Here is a 15401-nt window from a genome sequence, read left to right as displayed (position 1 = left end):
GGGGGTGTTTACATCTGTTGTAAATTTTCTTCTTTTTTCAATAAATGAATAAAAATAAAACAAAAAATATTGTTGGATTTGTGTGAATGTTTTACTCTTTTTACAAAAATTAATGATATTTTTAATGAAAATTAATGTAATTTTATATAAGATTAAAAATACTATCTTTTATTGTTATATCTATTTACTGTGAGATAAATAATATTAATGTTTTAAAGACGAAGAATGTATCTTTATTGTGATATAAATTCACAGGGAAAATTAGGGCATATGCCACAATGCTCAAGAGGACTTAATTTACAATAATACACTTAGCTAAAGAAAGTTTGAGCAAATATTCTTCACACTTTTAAGTTCTAATTCCTCACAAAATTGTAACACCCTGTTTATCATTTTACAATGCCTCACACATTCATTGACCTACAAGGAGGGGTGTGGTACAAATAAGCAATTGCTAGTGCACATAATTTAGCACCACCATGTTGTTTGATTGCTTCAGCATGGGGGTGATGACAATGTGTCAAACATACCAAAAGTCCAAAAGGATCCAACTTTGTTCTGTACAAATAACATTACTCTTGGTAATGTAGCACAAGCAATTGCTATGGTACAAACAATTATCAATCTTATACAATTAAAGAATAGGCAAATTCATCACTTCCTTTTTGCCTCATCTTCCCCCACCAATCTCCACATCTTGTGTTTCCAATGGTTCAGGGAAAACTTCATTGGATTTGGATGATCTTTTATTGGAAGATGAGTGATCCATTATTACACCACTTCCTTGGGAACTTACTTTCCCTGATTGTTTAGTCCCACTTGAACTATCTTTGTTTGTTGCAGTAGCACTATCTGATGAGCTCTGTCTCCAGCTACCAAACAATCCAGTGCTCCAAGACTTCCTAGACGAAGTTGTTCGCAACTTCACCGAGCTTGCGCTTTCTTCTCTTACAACCTTCAACGGATTTTCCAGCGCCCTGAGGACGTGTCTCATAGGGGGACGTTTCGAAGGCCTAGGATTCAGGCATGATCTTGCTACGATTGCTATAGCCCATACTTCTTCAAGTAGATCCTCATTTTCTAACAAAGAAGGGTCGACAATCTTATTTATCCTTTCTTTATCATCTATGCTAATGTAAGGCAAGGTCTGCTCCAACCACTCTCTTGAGGTGGCATCCTCCGATTTACTGACCTCGGTATCTCCGGTAATAAGCTCGAGCAAAATCTTACCAAAACCATATACATCACCTGCCCAAGTTACTGATGATGTGCCTGATCATTGCCAAAGCAATAAGAAATGCATATTAGTTCTCTTGAAAAAATTTCATGCCAATGTATGTAGTAGCAGGATCACTAAAAGTTGTTCAATGGGACTAATGTGCTGCATTTAAATCTCTTCCATCAACACTTGGATGAAAACTAACTAGAAAGGGTAAACAAGTTTACTTACCAAAATTTGGTTGATTAGAAGATCTGCAAAATTACAAAGATGAAAATACTGGTTACAACTTTGAGTGAACATAAAAATGTAACAGTAAACTTAAATATCAGCATCCATTCAAACTAAATGCTAAGATTCAATATATTTATAAATCATGACGGTACCTCTTCAGGTTTAATATTCAATTATTGTAATAGATTCAGCTGTTTTTATGTCTTTGTCTGTTAAAGAATTCGAAACTTACGATGGCTTGCTGAACAGCCTGTTCATGACACCAGGATGGACATCTCCTTGGGTGGTAACCTCACTCAAACTTCCAAGTCGCACCTCAAATTTATCATCAAGAAGTATGCTGCTAGCTTGAACATCTCTTCACAAAATCAAAAGTAAATTTCAGTAATTTGCAAGGCACCATGATGTAACAAAAAATTGAAAATGCAGCATAAAATGACACTTTGACAGCATATCATAAACTCAATCACATTTTGCCAATAGATTCATTTCCTTCATGATGAAATAACAATAAAGAGTCTAGATTATATTTGGTGTTAACTACCTGTGAGCGAGGGGAGGGCTGCAATCATGTAGATAAGCAAGGCCTTCGGCAGCTCCTGTAGCGATTTTCAATCTCGTGATCCAATCAAGGGACTTCGATTTACCATCTGCATCGGTGACTCTCTGCAAAGAACTTGCCAAATCTCCATTTGGCATATACTTGTAAACTATACATTTCTCATTGTCATTCTCCAAGCAATGTCCCAAGATTGGGATCAATCTTGCATGTGAAACCTTGCTTAATAATTCCAACTCCACAACATATGATTCTCTCTTGAACAAACTCAAATCTACCTTTTTGATGACAACAGTAGCTCCATTTTCCATTACTCCCCAGAAGAGGTCTCCAGAATGACCATGCTTGATGACATTTTCTTCAGCAAAATTACCAGTCAACTTGAGAATTTGCTCATAAGTAAATGATTCCCCAACAGCAATGTCGAATGCAAGGTCTTTAGGCGGCATAGGACTCTCCCCTACTGGAACAGGCCCTCCACTTTCGGTTCCCCTTTGAACTTCCAAGCTTTTATGATTGCCACATAGTTTTAAGAACAGTATGAGGACCAATGCCAGAAGCAAAATAAAGCCAAGTCCACCAAATACACCTACCAGTATGAATATCAGTTTCTTTCTGGAAGATTTTTCCATTGTCGAATTTGATGGAAAGGGTAAATTTCTCTTCTCATAAAACACTCTACAAACACTAACATCCCTCTGATTTGGAACATCCTCCAGGCAATTCCTAGCTAAACTAACATTACTAAGACTAACACCTTGCACCTCGCCTTCCAAATAATTACCAGACAGATCAATCATTCTAAACTTCTTAGCCGAAATATTTAGAGTTCCAAAGAATAAGTTGTTTGAGAGATTGAAGGTGGCATCAGTAGAACTAGTATTTGAACCGAAAAACTTCGGTAGAGGACCGGTAAGGTTGTTGTTGGACACATCAACGAAACGCAAGCTCGGTAATGACCACAAAGTATCAGGAAGATCACCATCAATAAAGTTACCACTCAAATTGAGAACTCGAAGTTTCGAAAGGCGAGAAAACAAGACACTAGGCACATTACCAGTTAGTGCATTGTTGGAAAGGTCCAAAGTTTCAAGCCCTGAAAGGTTACTAAGTTGATTCGGAACATTCCCAGATAAGTAATTGGAAGAAAGATTAAGACTTGTGAGGTTACCAAGTGAAAACAATGAATCAGGAATAGACCCAGAAAGTTCATTTCCTGAGAGATCAAGCACAGATAAATTAGACAACATTCCCAAACCTGAAGGCATTCTACCAGTTAAGCTATTCCCAGAAAGTAACACAGACTTCAACAAAATCAAACCACCAATTGACTCAGGAATAGAGCCAGTTATTGAGCAAGAACTTAAATCAAGCACCTGGAGTGCACCAAGGTAGTTGTTATTGCTTTTGTCACCAAACCACTCAGGAATAGAACCATTAAGCACAAAACCTGAAGCATTGAAGGAAGCTAAACGGGTAAAATTGGCAAGTGCATCAACTGAGAAACTTGGGTGAAGACTAGCTTTATGTGTTCTTCTGAAACCGGAAATGTTGATTCCGATAACTGAACCCGTTTTGCAATGAATCCCGGTCCAGTTCCGGCACGGTTCGGTTTTTCTTGGCCAGTTTTTTGCTCTTATACCCAATGAAGATCGAAGTTGATTCTGCACCTGAACCAATACACAAAAAGAATCCATTAATGTTAGTAATTTACATGAATGCTTCATTATTTATTATTTTTTTTTTTTTTGGATTTTCTATTTGCGAAGTTTCATGATGATGCTGAATATGTCACATGAAGAAAATTAAAGTTTTTGAGACCAATTTTTAATGTTGTTGAATTTTGTGTTACCTCCAATTACAAGCTCTGGTGATTCTGCTCTGTTCTGTCTTGTAATCTCTGAACCAATCCACAAACAGAATCCATTCATGCAATCATAAAAAAAATAAAAAACAGCATTCAACAAATTGCAACTCTTCCAAGCTCACTTTGTTGAATGTTCCACATAAAAAAACAAAAATAGCCAACCTTTATTTATTTATTTATTTTTGTGACAATAAAGTTTCTCACTTTTGCTTATTGATACAATAGTATATCCAAAAGTTTGAACTCAAAATCTTTGGTTAAGAAAACTGCATACCCAAGATTTGAAGATTGATGTATAGTCTAGTAGTGTTGAATACTTGAAAGAAAGAAAAGATTTTGGAAAGTGGGGTTGTGAGGAAAGGAAACAGTAAATGGAGGTATCTGCCAGTTTAGGAGTGGAAGTGAATAGTGAATAGTGAAGAGAGAGTAATGGATAGGATTTGAAGCATTGCATTAATTGTGGAACCGCTGGGAAGAATACCTGTTTGAGGAAAGTGTCTTAGTCACTATCACCGGAGTTATTTAATGAGTTTCTGGGAATTGGGAGGTGCTGATGAACAACAAGTTGTTATGGTGGTTATGGTGGTTATGGTGCCATTCTAATGCCTATATCTATATCTATGTGTCTTTGTGTATGGGGTTTCCAATAATTGATGTTAGGTTTGTCTACAGTTTGTAATAGGCAATCAAACTCAAAAACAAATATCATAGCAAATCAACAATAGTGTTTTACTTTTCTCCATATATATTCATTTTGATCTTATAAATCAATTCCACTAATTGAATAAACAACGTGAATAATAGAATGCATTTCAAGTTTACTAACCGTTCAAAATAAAGATTATATCTAATTAAATTAAATGTTATTCTCCTGTATAAATAACACGAGAAATAGTAGAAAACTATAATAGTCATATCAATCAATTTCAGTTAATATAATAATAAATTATAGATGTTTGTTACGGTACAACCATAAATTCATACGTACCGATATGTTTAAAATATGGACAAATAACAATAAGTTATGTAGAATTTATTTTCCACATCAACATCTAATTTTTTTAAAAAATATATATATTATATCACTAATTTTACTAAAACACCCTTATAATTTAATAAAAATAAAAAAAATTTATTTAATTTTTTAAAAGACTTAAATATTTTTTTTATGTTAGACAACAAATTACACTTTTAAATTAATCAAATAATTTAATCTTACCGTGTCAAAATTTAAATAATTTAAAAAACAAAAACAAAAACACATTTAATTATTTATCTATACTAAAAAAATTATTTCAATTTTATTGAAATTTTTCATAAACCCTCGTTGATATTCATACCAAAAAAAAAAATATTTAAACCATACTAAAAAAATATCAAAATGTTCCTTGGCCCCTTTGTAAACCGAAAAAAAAAAAAAACACCCTTCAAATCTCAGACTTACTGCCATAGTCTTCTTTGTCTCTTCTCCTTCACACTCGGCTCCTGATTTTCTTCGACAGCTCCCTTCTCCATCCTCTTCCTTCTTTTCCTCCACGGCGCCCTGCTAAGGTCACCGCAGCATTCCTCACGTGCCTCACCCAGCCGAGGAGAACGTCGTCGCGTCAGAGAGCGTCGCCGTCTTCCTCGTTCCAGAGAGCATCGCCGTCTTTCTCGTTCTTTGTCACCGTCGTCAGCTTCTCCCTTCCGGTAACTCCCCCTCTGTGATTTCTTTTAATTATTATAGCACTGTAGTGATTTCTGTAATTAATGTGATTTACTTTAATTTCTGTGATTTTATATTCGTTGTTGTTAATTTTGTCAATTCTTGCTTTAATCCAAAGTCTGCAATCAAGAAGACTAACATTCAATTTCTTTATGATTCATCAAGAATGGAACAAAGTGTAATAATCCTGGTTGGTTAATTACCTTGTGGTTGGTCTTGAACCAATCACCAATGAGCAAAGTGAAATCACCAGCAGGGTTTGGATAAAGGATTAGGATGACAGATCTGTGATAGAATTGAATCCTCCAAATCCTCCAACGGCTTTGTGAAATGCAGTTGATGGAAAGTAGGAAAAGGTGCCAATATGATCCTTGGTTTAAAACTTGTATGTGTAGTTTGAGTTTGGAGGAATGGCACGGTTTGTTCCCAACACTCCATCTTGCCATGAGTTCTTCTTTTGCTTAATGCCATTCCTATATATGTTTTTTGCTTCTTTTTTTTATTTGTGTTCAGAAAAATATTCCTGGCATTGTTGCTGCCATGAATTATCTTCCCACCTATTTATGCCTTGTATAAATTTTATTAATCATGACCTAATAATGTGGTTTGACTATCATCATCTTATACTTAATAAATTTACCTCTCTTGCACCAGCTATGCTTCAAGTCATCTCAAATTAATGTTGGAACTTGCAGTTTAAAGCATTATTTTGGGTTATCATCTTGTGGTTTGACTATTATCATCTTGTTTGTTATCTGCCTTAAGCATGATCTGTTATTTTCTATACACACTTGTCTATTTAATTGCAGGCATTGGTGAAGATGATGCCTGTTTGATGTACCTATCATCGAATTACTGCAGGTGCCTATAATCTTTTAGATGTGGTTCTTTACCAAGCAAGTTATGGTAATCATGTGAAGATTCTGTTATATTTGCTTCTCATGTAGTGTAGAAAGTAGAGTCTATCCATCATTATTGTTGCTAATGAACTTGTTCGAGTTTTGCTTATTTAGGCCACAATCTATCAGCAAAAGGCGGTTGATATAAATGAGAGGGAGAGCTTGGGCTTGATCATCCTGACACAATAAAAAGCTATGGGGACCTTTCTGTCTTTTACTATCGTATGCACCAATACGAGCTCGCTTTGAAGTAGGTTACAATGACTCTCCTCTTCAAAATGGTTTAGATGCCTATGCCATGAAGAATTTCTGTTGATTGTTGTATTCAGGGCACCAAAAAACTGTGACTCTTTTAATGCAGTGTGTCAGATCTTCTGGATTTTATAAGTCCCGAGCTTGATTCTAATGGAAATGAACAAGCTCAGAGAAAACAGCAGGTGTCAAATTTTTACATGGTGTTACCTTATATATTTGACATTAATTGCTTTATTGTTATAAACTGCTGCTACCTTTGTTTTGTAAAATTTTCTATTGTGTTGCCTCATTATGCAAGTTGTCGATGGGTCCGATTGAGAAACTCCAAAAGCTACTTTTTTTTAGCTTTTGACTTATAAAAAGTTACATTAATAGTGTTTGGTACAATTTTTTAGATAAACTTTTAATTTTTCAAAAAGTTATTTAAGAGTTTTTGAAGAAGTTAAAAAATGTGACTTCTTTTATTTTCAAAAGCTATTTTATCACTCCTTGCACAACTTTAAAACAACGACTTCTATAATAATTTTCCAAACACAAAATAACTTATTTAAAAGTTGTTATTAATAAAAGTCTTTATATTTTAAGCTCATTTTTTAAAATAACTTATTTAAGAAGTTTAGCCAAACTGACCCATAATATCTCTAATCTTTTAGATACTTCTACCAATAAGTGAACAAAACCTTCAACGTGAAGATGCACCAAGCAATGTGGGTGTTGTCTATAATGGCTTGGAATATGCTACTGGTATGGCAGAAAACAAAACAAAAGAAAGATCTGGCATGGTGGATTATGAAGTTATGAACGAAAATGGCAATAATGTCCCTATGTATAGTCCACCAGTGTCAAGTGAATCTATTCACCAGGAGGAGACATCATCAGATGAGGGCTGGCAAGAAGCCAATTCAAAAGGACGATCTAGGAACACAGCGAATCACAAGCTTGGCCGCAGAGGATCTCATCTCTCAAAGCTGAGGACTACTGTTATCAGAGAAAGTCCACAGAAATCAAGTTCAAGAGTCCTCTCAAAAGTATTATCTCCATCTAGGCAATCAGAGCCTGAAAACTTGGCTTTCATAGAAGATTCTGCCGGTCAACTAAGTCCAACAAAACCTACTAGAGTGTCCAAAAGTTCTGCTAGCCTAATACCATATGACACGTTCATGTCTTCTGAAACCAATTTTTCTTTTCTATTTAATAAAATAACAAAGGAATTGAACTATAGCCACATAATTAACAAGGTCTTTTTTTTACTTTACACTCTGCATAAAGAAAAACACAGAAAATACAATAAAAAGCCAGCATCTTAATTATATAATGATATATATTTTTTATAATTAAAATTAATAGTTAAAAATCATTGAAACATCAGTATATCATATCGATACATTTTAAAAAATTTTTATTTGATTTATCCGTGAATTTTTTTTAATATAATTGACTGTTTGTGCTTTCATCATTGCTTTCTCATTTGAATTAATTAATTATGTAAAATACATTCATATTAACATCTTAATATTTGTTCATAAACGTTTATCAAAACACACACATACTAACAAATATTTTTGTCCTTGAGTTACTCAAATTTGGGTTCAGCCACCTAACACATACATTAATGTTGCTTCCGTAGGCGAGAACGTGTTGCCCAGTGTCTCCATTCAATAATTTATATTTTCTAGGCGTCGTGAATAAAATAAACAAACGATAGCTTTACATGTCAAAGACCCTCTGCTCAAGTATAGTATACACTTATCCCCCGGTCAATTTTAAACATTTATTTTTTCTTTTTTAATTAAATAAAATAAATTTAGAGATGAGATAATTTTGTAAAAGAGAGGCGAGAGAAAGTTGAAAGAAAACAAAAAGAAATCTTCATATGCAAATCCATACATTTGATTTAGAAAGCAATTAACGATAGAAAAAGACTGTTGCTTTTATTACTGTCTATTACTTTAATTAGAAGTACACTTATGAAGATAAGCAAGGCCAAGGTTTTGTAACTCTAGCTCTAAGAGTGTTACGGCCTGGCCCAAAACTCGCGCGGGTCGACCCGACCCGAGTTCTCGCCGGCCCGATGGTTCGCCCTCCACCCGACCCGAACACGTGTCCCGTACGGCTTGTGCACAGCCGTGTGACAACACCCTCGAGAGTGTGGGCCTGCCCACTGGAAGGGCCCACTACTGACATGTATATAAGGGGAGACTGGCTCTCCCCCCAAGGTGCGTCACATTCACACATCATTCCCTCTCCGCCTGCACATATTCTGACAAGGGCGTCGGAGTGTCTTTGCAGGTGGCACCCCCCTCCTCCATCAGAAGTGCTCGGAACCTCGCTCACCCGGAACCAAGAATCCACGACCAGACGAGCTCCTCCACCATCCGAGGCGTTGACCTCAGGATCCTGACCCGAACCGTCCGGTACCCGACCTACCGAACATTGGCGCCGTCTGTGGGGACCTGACGTTCATGGATTTCGTACTGGTCCAGACTGGGACCGGTTCCGAGGTAGCGCCTCCCATACTCGGGGGAGGCGCCGTCGCGATGGAATCCCGGCAGCAGCAACGATCGCCCACGAGGGATGCGACGCAGACTCACGAGAGACGCCCCTTCGGGGGGACGGGTGACAACCACGCCAGGATAATGCAAGAACTACGCCACAGAATGCAAGACTTAGAGCGCAGACTAGCAGAAAGGGAGCGCGACCAACGCTCCCCAGAGCGGAGCCCCACCCGTTCCCGTTCGAGAAGCCGCTCGAGGCGCACGCCGAGCCCCCATTGCGAGTCGGAGAGCACTGAGGAACGGATACGCCCCAGAAGAAGAAGTCGCGACCCCATTATCTACGCCCGACACGAAAGGCGGCGCGCGTCGAACAGAGGCGACGAGGAACGTCACCGCGAGAACAATGAGTCGAGAAGAACTGCCCGAGGACCTGTCATAATAGGAGCGACCCCTTTCCACCGCTCTGTACTCGAGGTCCGATTACCAAAACATTTTGACAAACCGACAGACATGAAGTATGACGGAACACAAGACCCTCTAGAACACTTGACGGCCTTCGAGGCCAGGATGAACCTAGAAGGGGTGGGAGACGAGGTCAGATGTCGCGCTTTCCCGGTCACCTTAGCGGGCCCGGCAATACGGTGGTTTAACAACCTCCCGCAAGGCTCGGTGACCCAATTTACCGACATCAGCCGCGCCTTCTTGGCTCAGTTCACAACTAGGATTGTCAAAGCCAAACACCCAATCAATTTGCTGGGGGTGACACAGAGACCCGGAGAACCGACCAGGAAATACCTGGACCGTTTTAATGACGAGTGCTTGGAGATTGACGGTCTGACGGACTCAGTGGCAAGTTTGTGCTTAACGAACGGGCTGTCAAATGAGGACTTCAGGAAACACCTCACCACGAAGCCCGTCTGGACGATGCAAGAGATCCAGTGCGTGGCCAAAGAATACATTAATGACGAGGAAGTCAGCCGGGTCGTGGCTGCCAATAAGCGGCAGCCCGCCTACAACCAATCCCGGCACTTCGAAGCCAGAGAAAGACCAAAGGAACACGCCAAGGACGGCGGTCCGAGCAAACCATCCAAACCGTTCCCCCGAGTTGGGAGGTTCACCAACTACACCCCCCTTACGGCATCGATCACTGAAGTTTACCAACAGATAGCAGAAAAGGGGATACTGTCGAAGCCCCGACCACTGAAGGACAGGACGGGAGGAAACAAGAACCTCTACTGCGAGTACCACAAGGGTTACGGGCACAAGACCCAAGACTGCTTTGACCTAAAGGACGCCCTCGAGCAAGCTATCAGGGACGGCAAACTCGCCGACTTCTCCCACCTTATAAGAGAACCAAGGAGACGCAACCGGGACAACGACAACGAGGACAGATCCCGACCAACAAGACGGCGCCAGGAGCCAGAGGGTGACGACCACGGCCTCACAGTGGTAAACGTGGTGACGGCCAGGAATACCGCCCCGAGGTCGAAATCGGTGCAGAAGAAAGATGCCAAGGTCTTAGCGATCTCCGCCCCACCTGGTAGAGGTCTTAAGGGTCTCCCACCTATCTCTTTCGGCCCGGAGGACCAATGGTTCGACGAAGCGCCGGAAAGTCCGCCCATGGTCATCACGGCTAGGGTCGGAACTGGCCTCGTCAAACGAATCCTGGTAGACACGGGGGCAGACTCAAACATCATGTTCCGAAACGTTTTCGATGCCCTGGGATTGAGAGACTCCGACCTGACGACCCACCAACACGGTGTGGTAGGGTTAGGAGACCACTTCATAAAGCCAGATGGAATCATCACACTCCCGACCTCTGTGGGACAAGGGCAAAGACGAAGGACAATCATGGCAGACTTTGTAATATTACGAGATTCAACGGCCTATAACATCATCCTGGGGAGAAAGACCATTAACGACCTGGGGGCAGCTATCAGTACGAAACTACTGGTGATGAAGTTCATCACCGATGACGGATCCGTGGGATCCCTCCGGGGCGACTTGGAAACGGCAGTCGCTTGCGACCATGCCAGCCTTTCTCTCAGAAAAAAATCAAAGGAGGCGTCAGGAGTTTTCCTGGCCGACCTGGACGCCAGGGTAGACGATAAACCCAGACCAGAGCCAGAAGGAGACTTGGAGAAGTTCAGAGTCGGCGAGGAGCACGATAAGTTTACATTCATAAACAGGAACCTCCCGCACGAAATAAAGGAGCCTTTGATGGAGATGATCAGGGCTAACGCCGACCTCTTTGCCTGGACGCCTGCCGACATGCCAGGAATAGACCCCCAGCTCATGTCACACCACCTGGCCGTAAAAACAGGAGCCAAACCAGTGGCCCAGAGAAGGAGGAAAATGTCGCAGGAAAGGGCGGACGAGGTAGCCAAGCAAACGGCCAGCCTCTTAGAAGCGGGATTCATCCGGGAATTGGATTACTCGACTTGGTTGTCGAATGTGGTTCTGGTTAAAAAACACAACGGGAGGTGGAGAATGTGCGTAGACTACTCTGACCTCAACAAGGCTTGTCCCAAGGACTGCTACCCCCTACCTAATATTGATACGCTCGTTGACGCAGCGGCAGGGTACAGATATCTGAGTTTCATGGACGCCTATTCAGGGTATAATCAGATACCGATGCACCGACCTGACGAGGAAAAAACGGCATTCGCAACGCCAGGAGGCATCTATTGTTACAAGGTCATGCCATTTGGCCTAAAAAACGCAGGAGCCACATACCAAAGGTTGATGAATAAGATATTCAGCGAACTCCTGGGCAAAACAGTGGAAGTTTACGTAGATGACATACTCGCAAAAACCGCCCGACCTGACGATCTCCTGAGGGACCTTAACGATGTTTTCTCATCCCTACGACAACACGGCATGAGGCTTAATCCACTCAAATGCGCGTTCGCCATGGAGGCCGGAAAGTTCCTGGGCTTCATGATCACTCAAAGAGGAGTGGAAGCCAATCCCGAAAAATGCCAGGCTATCCTTCAAATGAAGAGTCCGGGTTGCATCAAAGACGTCCAAAGACTCGCTGGGAAATTGACAGCTTTGTCCCGTTTCCTCGGCGCATCGGCGGCAAAGGCCATACCTTTCTTCAACTTAATGAGAAAGGGAGTGACGTTCGAATGGACACCAGCATGCGAAAAAGCATTCAACCACTTCAAGCAAATCTTGGCGGCACCACCAGTCCTCGGGAAACCCAGAGCCGGAGAACCACTCTACCTCTATCTATCAGTAACCGAGGAAGCGCTTGCCGCGGTCCTCGTCACAGAAGAAGCGAGGACACAACAGCCCGTCTACTTCGTGAGCAGGGCACTCCAGGGACCAGAGCTGAGGTACAGCAAACTGGAGAGACTGGCGCTGGCACTCCTGGTATCCTCCCGAAGGTTAAGACAATACTTCCAAAGTCACCGTATAGTTGTAAGGACAGATCAGGCGATCCGGCAAATATTGCAAAAACCTGATTTGGCTGGAAGGATGATGACCTGGGCCATCGAGCTCTCACAATACGACCTGCAGTATGAGCCTCGACATGCAATCAAGGCACAGGCAATGGCTGACTTCTTAGTGGAGGTAACGGGCGATCCTTCCGAGGAAACGGGCACACGGTGGAGGCTTCATGTGGACGGAGCCTCCAACCAAACGTTCGGAGGAGCAGGGGTCATCTTGGAAAGCCCAGCAGGGGTCATCTATGAGCAATCGACCAAGTTCGAGTTCCCAGTGTCAAACAACCAAGCTGAATATGAGGCTCTCCTAGGCGGATTAGTACTGGCTCGGGAAGTCGGGGCGACAAGGGTCGAAGTATGCAGCGACTCCCAAGTCGTCACCTCGCAGGTAAACGGAAGCTACCAAGCCCGGGACCCCCTCCTCCAAAAATACTTGGAAAAGGTTAAGCAAATGATGAGCCAGTTCCAGGAGGTCATCATCCAGCACGTTCCAAGAGAAAAGAACACACGAGCAGACCTTTTGTCGAAGCTAGCGAGCACAAAGCCAGGATCGGGTAACCGGTCGCTCATCCAGGGCATGGTAAAGGAACCAACGGTCGCCCTCCACCTGACGGGGGCGAGCCCCTCATGGCTGGACCCCATTACCACCTTCCTGGAACTCGGCAAGTTACCCGAAGATGAGAAGGAGGCCAAAGCCTTAAGAAGGGAGGCGGCCAGATACGCAATCATACAAGGACAACTATTCAAAAAGGGACTCAGCCAACCCTTATTGAAGTGTTTGCACCCCGACCAAACGGACTACGTGCTTAGAGAAGTCCACGAAGGGTGTTGCGGACATCACATCGGGGGCAAAGCCCTAGCAAGGAAGCTCGTCCGAGCAGGATACTACTGGCCAACAATGATGAAGGACGCGAAGGAATTTGTCACAAAATGCACAAAGTGTCAACAAAACGCCAACTTTCACAAAGCACCAGCCTCCGAGCTAAGCTCGCTAACGACTACGCGTCCTTTTTCACAATGGGGAGTTGACCTCCTGGGACCCTTCCCGGTCGGCCCAGGACAAGTCAAATACCTCATTGTAGCCATTGACTACTACACCAAATGGGTAGAGGCCGAACCACTAGCCACCATATCGTCCTCCAACTGCCGGAAGTTCATGTGGAGGCAGGTGATAACCCGTTTCGACATCCCAGAGGTCGTTATCTCGGACAATGGAACCCAGTTCACCGACAAGAAGTTCATGGAATTCCTCTCTGGCCTGGGGATAAGGCAAAAGTTCTCCTCAGTAGAACATCCCCAAACAAACGGGCAGGTAGAGGCCGCAAACAAAGTCATCCTTCTTGGTCTAAAGAAGCGCCTAGACAGCAAGAAGGGAAACTGGGCCGACGAACTCCCCTCCGTCTTATGGTCCTACCGGACAACCGAGCAAAGCGCCACGGGGGAAACCCCCTTCCGCCTAACCTATGGGGTCGACGCGGTAATACCAGTTGAAATCGGCGAACCAAGCCCCCGACTACTACTCGCGGGCATGAGCGAAGCGGTTGAGAAAGACTTAATCGAAGAAACAAGGGAGATGGCTCACCTAACAGAAACGGCGCTGAAACAAAGAATGGCCCTGCGTTACAACGCAAAAGTCCTCAAACGAGACTTCGAAGAAGGGGACCTCGTCCTACGACGCAACGACATCGGCGTCCCGACCCCAGGAGAAGGCAAGCTAGCGGCAAATTGGGAAGGCCCCTACAGGGTAAGGGAGGTACTCGGCAGGGGCGCTTACAAACTCGAAAAACTGGACGGCAAGGAAATACCCAGAACGTGGAACGCAAGCAACCTAAAGAGGTTCTACTCCTGACCCACCGGCTCAACGACCAGAGAGCCTAGCCAGAGAGTTAGTATTCGCCCCATCCACATGTTAATTCAACTTGTTTACTTACCTTGTCAAATACTTACCCAACTGTCGAGTAATTTTTACTTGTTCAAATTTTTTATCTTTTGTTAAAACTCTCTTACTTGATATCTGTTCCTCGTGACCAAAATCTAAAACGGCACCCCGGGACTGATCACCCCGGGAGCCAGACGGCTCATGGGCCTCAACCAACTCAACGACTACGCGACCGAACCGGTCCAAACTGCTACCAAATACGAAAACGGCAAGACGGGCACAAGACATAAGCCCGCCCAGATTAAACGGTAACACGAAAACGACAACACGACAAAATAATGAAACGATGATAACTAACAAAGCATCAAAACGTGCAACGAACACGTAAAATTGTTCAAGGCAAACAAAACGACAAAGCATCAACAGGTTGTTCGACAAATACATTACAAAATATCCTAAGTTATAAGACCTCACTTCCTCGGCATATCGACAATTTTCCCGTCCTGGATAGTCTTAAAAACACCAATTGACGAGATCTCGAAATCGGGAGCAGCAATCTTCAGCTGGGCCTTCAGGGCATCTTCGGTCATCAAGATGGCACTCTTCCCTTGCTCCTTGGCCACCTTAAGCTTCTTCTTAAGATCAACGGCCTCTGCCTTAGCGGCCTTCGCTTCCGAAATGGCCTGCTCCCGTTCCTTTTCCAAAGCGACAACTCGACCCTGAGCGGCGTTCAGTTGATTTTCTAATGCCATCTCACGCTCAAGAAGCCGAGCCACGGTCTCATCAGACGCCTTCAGCCTCTCCGCAATAAACGACGACTTCTCCTCGGCGGCATTA

General features: G+C 42.7%; 1 protein-coding gene across 2 annotated transcripts; it reads right to left on the bottom strand.

Annotated features, from left to right (window-relative positions):
* Positions 1 to 202: 202 nt before the first annotated feature.
* LOC148572742 (putative LRR receptor-like serine/threonine-protein kinase At2g16250) lies at positions 203 to 4527 on the bottom strand. 2 transcript variants are annotated; one of them, XM_088506545.1, is made up of 6 exons: positions 4154 to 4527; positions 3865 to 3912; positions 1998 to 3682; positions 1686 to 1811; positions 1451 to 1473; positions 203 to 1272 (listed from the first exon to the last, which is right to left on the bottom strand). In XM_088506545.1, exons 3-6 carry the CDS (start codon positions 3278 to 3280, stop codon positions 671 to 673), a joined length of 2034 nt encoding a protein of 677 aa, XP_088362671.1. In that variant the 5' UTR covers positions 3281 to 3682; positions 3865 to 3912; positions 4154 to 4527; the 3' UTR covers positions 203 to 670. The 2 variants fall into 2 exon arrangements, with proteins under 2 accessions (XP_088362671.1, XP_088362672.1); XM_088506546.1 differs by having other exon boundaries at positions 4361 to 4527.
* Positions 4528 to 15401: the final 10874 nt, after the last annotated feature.

The sequence above is a fragment of the Arachis ipaensis genome, chromosome B3 (assembly GCF_059453495.1).
Source record: "Arachis ipaensis isolate K30076 ecotype BB chromosome B3, ASM5945349v1, whole genome shotgun sequence".
In the NCBI taxonomy this organism is placed as follows: Eukaryota; Viridiplantae; Streptophyta; class Magnoliopsida; order Fabales; family Fabaceae; genus Arachis; species Arachis ipaensis.
This window is presented reverse-complemented; position numbering and strand designations above follow the sequence as displayed.

Coding starts and splice junctions, on each gene's coding strand:
- LOC148572742 (XM_088506545.1), bottom strand. CDS start 3,280: ATGCCTTCAGGTTTGGGAATGTTGTCTAATTTATCTGTGCTTGATCTC. Junction 1,812..1,997: donor AGCCCTCCCCTCGCTCACAG/GTAGTTAACACC, acceptor GATTTTGTGAAG/AGATGTTCAAGCTAGCAGCA. Junction 1,273..1,450: donor TTCTAATCAACCAAATTTTG/GTAAGTAAACTT, acceptor GGCAATGATCAG/GCACATCATCAGTAACTTGG.